Below are 4,738 nucleotides of genomic sequence, written 5' to 3'. Positions count from 1 at the left end.
TATATGCTAGTATATAACATTCATATAAATACATTCCACACTCACCTGACCAAAAAGTCCCCTTCGCACAGTCTTAATCCTGCTGATGGACCACTCTGCCATGACCAGTTCCGGATGGGTGGTGACCCAGTCCACGTCCAGCTCAGTAGGTAAACGTGACAGAAGACATATCCTAGCAGTCGTGACCAGGAAGTATACTGGGCGCATGTTTGTCTTTTGAACGTTCTCTTTGTCCCGTTGTGTGTGCGAAGGGTCGTGTTGCGTGCGGATGGGCGTTCTTCTGGGATTATCGCGCAGTTGCCAACACCGCATGAGTCGGCAAGGGATTTCTTTTGGGACGTTTTTGGAATTTCGGAACTGCTTCTGTAAAGAAAATCGGTAGAAATATGATTAGAGATAGTAGGTGTACCATAGAGAAAGCCGGGCGTGATGATACTGAAATCCATACTCACGCATATGCGTATTAAAAGTTCAAAGAAGACCCGATTTCTTGCACGGCTGAGCAAAACGTTAACTTATTCTCCGCGTAGTACTCAGCCACGAAAGCTACCATAGCGTATCTCATATACTAGGTCATCAATATCCAGATACGTAGAACACTCTGGTACACAAGTCACTTTAGTGCCATACAATTACACTCGTATGTGAACAGTAATGTGATTTTGCCCTTGCAATTAATTTACGGCGGCAGACTACAACATGGTTATACGCCACTAAAAGCACACTACTGCGAAGTAAAACATACTGCAACCTCACCTAACCCCTTACAGAGCACTTATCATTCGCCACAAACAAATACCGAGGATAGTAGTACCAATCCGAATAAACCACGGAGAGATACAAGCTGTGTACCTGATTACTGCCTGAGCCTTTCTGCTTTGGACCAGCGCTATGGCCGTCTTCATCAGTGCCCGAGTGCAGGGCACACAGTGTTAGTAACAGGTGCAGGTCCGCGTCTATAACCACCTCTCCCGGTAGTGTCCTCGGTCTGTTCGGTCGAGACGAACTCGATGTACTGCCAGACTCCGATACAATACGCTTCTTCTTTTTGGTGATACTTGCTTTGTTTGCCATCATATCACTCAGGTCTTCGTTCAAGGTATTGCCTGAGTGCACATGTGCAGAGGTGTCTGTGGTAGACGCAGTTGACGCAGACGTTTCACAAGCGGTTGCCGATGCCTGTGGTGTCGCTGGGATGTTGCGATCACCCTCGGGAATACCAGTAGAGCGAGCCTACAGAATTGTGGCAGCAATAAAACTCACAGTATAAGGATACTCGCTATCTAATTGGGTTGGAATACGATTGGAAAAGCAATCAAGTCACCACACGATCTCAACCACACCCTCAGAGCAACCATATCCCCGCCAGCTTTGCTAACGTTGAACCCTACACCGTAAACCCTGAAAATCACAACCCCCCTTCTCATAACCCACGCAACCATACCCTAGCCAGTTCAGCCCTTTCTCCCCTGTCTGTCCCAGCAGCAGCTTGTAGGCCATTGCCTCGTAGTCGTTTGGGGAAGGCATACAGCGAGTGCAAGCGAGTAGACAGCACGCGTCGCCCCACTGCCTTACCATAAGACATGTCCACCTCTACCTCCGCGTTGTCCGGCTGACTAGCGGTCTGCACTATACGTATTGGCGCAGTGTGCCGCTCGGATGATTTGTTCCTGTGCTCATCTCCAACGCTTTCCGACACACTATTTCTCGAGTCATTGTCACTATGTACACGTGGGGAGGATGCATGGAAGGTGTCTACTACATTCGATGTATGTGGCAGTGGTTTCCCAACCAATCCGCCGGCGTGAGTCTCATCCATTGATTCCGACTGGTCGTCTCCTATCGCAGCCCCTTCCGACACAGACACCCCACTACTTATTGCGGTTTCATGCGAATTGTCTGCATCGCCAGCTCGCTCGAGAACACTATCCGGATTCACAACGCCCAAGGCGGCTGTATCATGTTGCTCGCCAGGCGACATTGAACCATGACTGTTGCTTGACATGACCTTCTCCCCTATACTTGTACTTCCACTACCTCCACGTACCACTGCTTCCGCCGCATCGGGTGTGTCTTGTGATGAACCCCCACTCTCTCCTACCAGGTGTGAATCAGGGCTGTTCACTGCGCGCCCACGACTTCCCTGACGAGTTCTTTGTGCTGCGTTGTTCGAGTTCGTGTTGTCGTTGGCACCGTTCCATACCTTGTCGTCTTTGCCCTGAGTAGGCACCTGAAATTGGGTCATGTCCTTCTCCAAGCCTGTTAAACTCTCGTACCTCCGGATAATCTGCCCCACCTTCGTACTCGGAGCCACCCGTGCAGAATCGGCTCGTTTGAGACAGCTACTAGTGGCCTCACTCGCTACATCTACCAATTTACCGCCGTCTTCACCAGCTTCCAATCCTTGTTGGTGCTCGATTTCGATCTCACCATTGGCTTTAATGGTTTGCTGACCGGTTTCTGTGATAATTGGTGCATCCTCCTTTCCCTGGACTTGATCCGCTACGGATACTGTCTCGCCAGCCGTGGCTTCTGGTGTCATCTGGATTTCACCATCACAGGTCATTTCCGTGTCAAGCCTAAACAAAGGCACTGGAGGAGCCGAGATTTCCGGTGTGCGTCTCCGTCTTCCAGTCTTTTTCCCACTACCGGACACTGACGTAGACCCGCCCTTGCCGGCTCTCGCAGCCGTACTTGGATCTGCCAGTAGGCGTGGATCTCTACTCCCACTCGAGCTTTCATTCGCATCGAGGGTCGCCTCAGCCTCCAGGCTATCCACCGGAGTACCCAGACTGCCCATTTGCATATGAGCACTTTCTCCATCCACAGCAATATCGTTCGCGCTATTCTTCGCTTTACTCTTACGTTTACTCTTGGGTTTACGTTTAGACTTTGCCCCGGAGTCGGCGCCATCGCCTGCTCGAGCACTGGTTTCCGTACGGCTTTTCGCGCGCCCTTTGGGTACCCATGATTGCCGAACTGGTGCTGTGTACTTTGCTGGTTTCACTTCATCTACGTCCTCTGATAATTTCGGTTCCTCCTGTACTTGATTCGCTTCATCAACGGAGTTTGGTTCATTCGCTTCAATCTACACAGTGGGATGGGATACAAGAGGTGTCTAGTACGTTAACATACGATGTCAGGCCAAAAGCAACTGTGCACGCACAACGATTGCGCGTGGAAGTAGAACACCGCTCGACTGAAAGAATACTCGACGGCCCACGAAAGGCGTAAGCAGTACATATGTGTGAGACTATCTGCCCTCTTGAATACAAAGTGATAGTAGGACAAACATCTCCAGAGAAATGACCGACAGAATTCGGTGAGACAGAAGCCTCGTATTGATGGCACACCTGAGTTGATTGCAGCTGAACTTTGTCCGCATCTACACCATCCACGCTCACAACAACCGATGGAGTATCTACCGCGCTTATAACCGCCGAAGGAGTGTCTGTAGCGGTCTCCAGGAGAGTTTTGTTTACTACATCAACACTCGCTCCTTCTACGGTATTTCCAACGGTTCCTGTCTCAACCTCGCGCAAACCTACCGGGGCAGCGAACTGGAAGGCAAGAGATGTATGGTTAGATGTTACAACAGACGTCTAAAATGCTGTCGAAGTCACTATAGTGTTGCATTGTATGTTGGGATGGAATAAATTACGCAACTTGTGGGCTTGCCTATACTTCAAACGCTTTACAAGGAGAATGAACCGTAAATCGTACATCCGCGTGACTAATATCTGAAGCCTTGCCTATGCGCATACACATCATAAGGCATAAGGTCAAAACACAATTATCACTTCCGACATCTATAGGTCATTGAAACAATCTGGATGATCATTCACGAATCCAAATCTCTCCCAATGCAGCCGAATCTTTGCATCTTAGCAACATACCTTCGCCACGGAATGCTCCACGCTGTTTACTGCCGGTTTAGCTTGTGTGTTATTCACCTTCGCATTATTGGCAGCCGCTTCTCTTGGATCTGAGTACGCGAGTATAGACTCCTGTGCAGCAGGCATTGGGGTTGTGGCACCGTTGGTGCTAGCATTGAATATACCTACCTCTGTTTTGTCTCGTACCGCGCGCGGATCGACGGACCTTTCTTCTTAAGGAATAATATGTATAGGAGGTTATGTGTGAGCGAAATACACTGCAAATCAGAAATAAACAGTATCAGCGATTGTGGGTCATGAAATTCAAAGCATACCGTATTATTATAATATGCACAAATAAGTTTTCCGTTACGATAGCTGAGTGTCGTCCTTTTTCGCGATAAACTGTAGTGAGAGTCGTAATGCTACACGGGCACGGACACAAGCGCATCACGCATAGCTAAGAACATATAGATAATACCACAATGGACTCCTCGTACATGTTACACCGAAATTTGCGCGTATCTGCATGTGTGATGGGCATTAATCTCACCTTGTTTTGGAATCAGTGTTTTTGGTTTTTGCATCTGCTTCATCCAAGATATCATATCGGGATGATCCATGCCCACTTCAGGCGCCAATGACTAAACATTGAATAAGAGATGATTGATATTTGGCGTCAAAATTCAATTTAATATGTAACACCAACGTTGTGCGTTCTACAGCACTTCAGAGATTTTCGAGCAACATATCTACCTATAAAAATCCTAGACAAATTCATTCAGTTGAGTACATGTACATGTATATATATATATATATATATATATATATATATATATATATATATATATATAGTATATATA

The 4,738-nt window shown here is 47.7% G+C and overlaps 1 protein-coding gene across 1 annotated transcript in view; it reads right to left on the bottom strand.

Annotated features, from left to right (window-relative positions):
- The window catches only part of SARC_05862 (hypothetical protein), a gene marked incomplete at its 3' end in the record, with an annotated part of 13,846 nt that overhangs the window by 7,544 nt on the left and 1,564 nt on the right, over window positions 1–4,738 (bottom strand). Inside the window, exons 2-7 of the mRNA XM_014300269.1 lie at window positions 4,429–4,519; window positions 3,897–4,108; window positions 3,354–3,560; window positions 1,445–3,088; window positions 853–1,233; window positions 46–363 (exon numbers count right to left, since the gene is read on the bottom strand). Coding sequence (XP_014155744.1) covers window positions 46–363; window positions 853–1,233; window positions 1,445–3,088; window positions 3,354–3,560; window positions 3,897–4,108; window positions 4,429–4,519 — 2,853 coding nt within the window. The remainder of the gene's footprint in view (window positions 1–45; window positions 364–852; window positions 1,234–1,444; window positions 3,089–3,353; window positions 3,561–3,896; window positions 4,109–4,428; window positions 4,520–4,738) is intronic.

The sequence above is a fragment of the Sphaeroforma arctica genome (assembly GCF_001186125.1).
Source record: "Sphaeroforma arctica JP610 unplaced genomic scaffold supercont1.393, whole genome shotgun sequence".
In the NCBI taxonomy this organism is placed as follows: domain Eukaryota; class Ichthyosporea; order Ichthyophonida; genus Sphaeroforma; species Sphaeroforma arctica.
The sequence above is the reverse complement of the archived record's forward strand: the minus strand, read 5'-3'. Positions and strand labels throughout refer to the sequence as shown.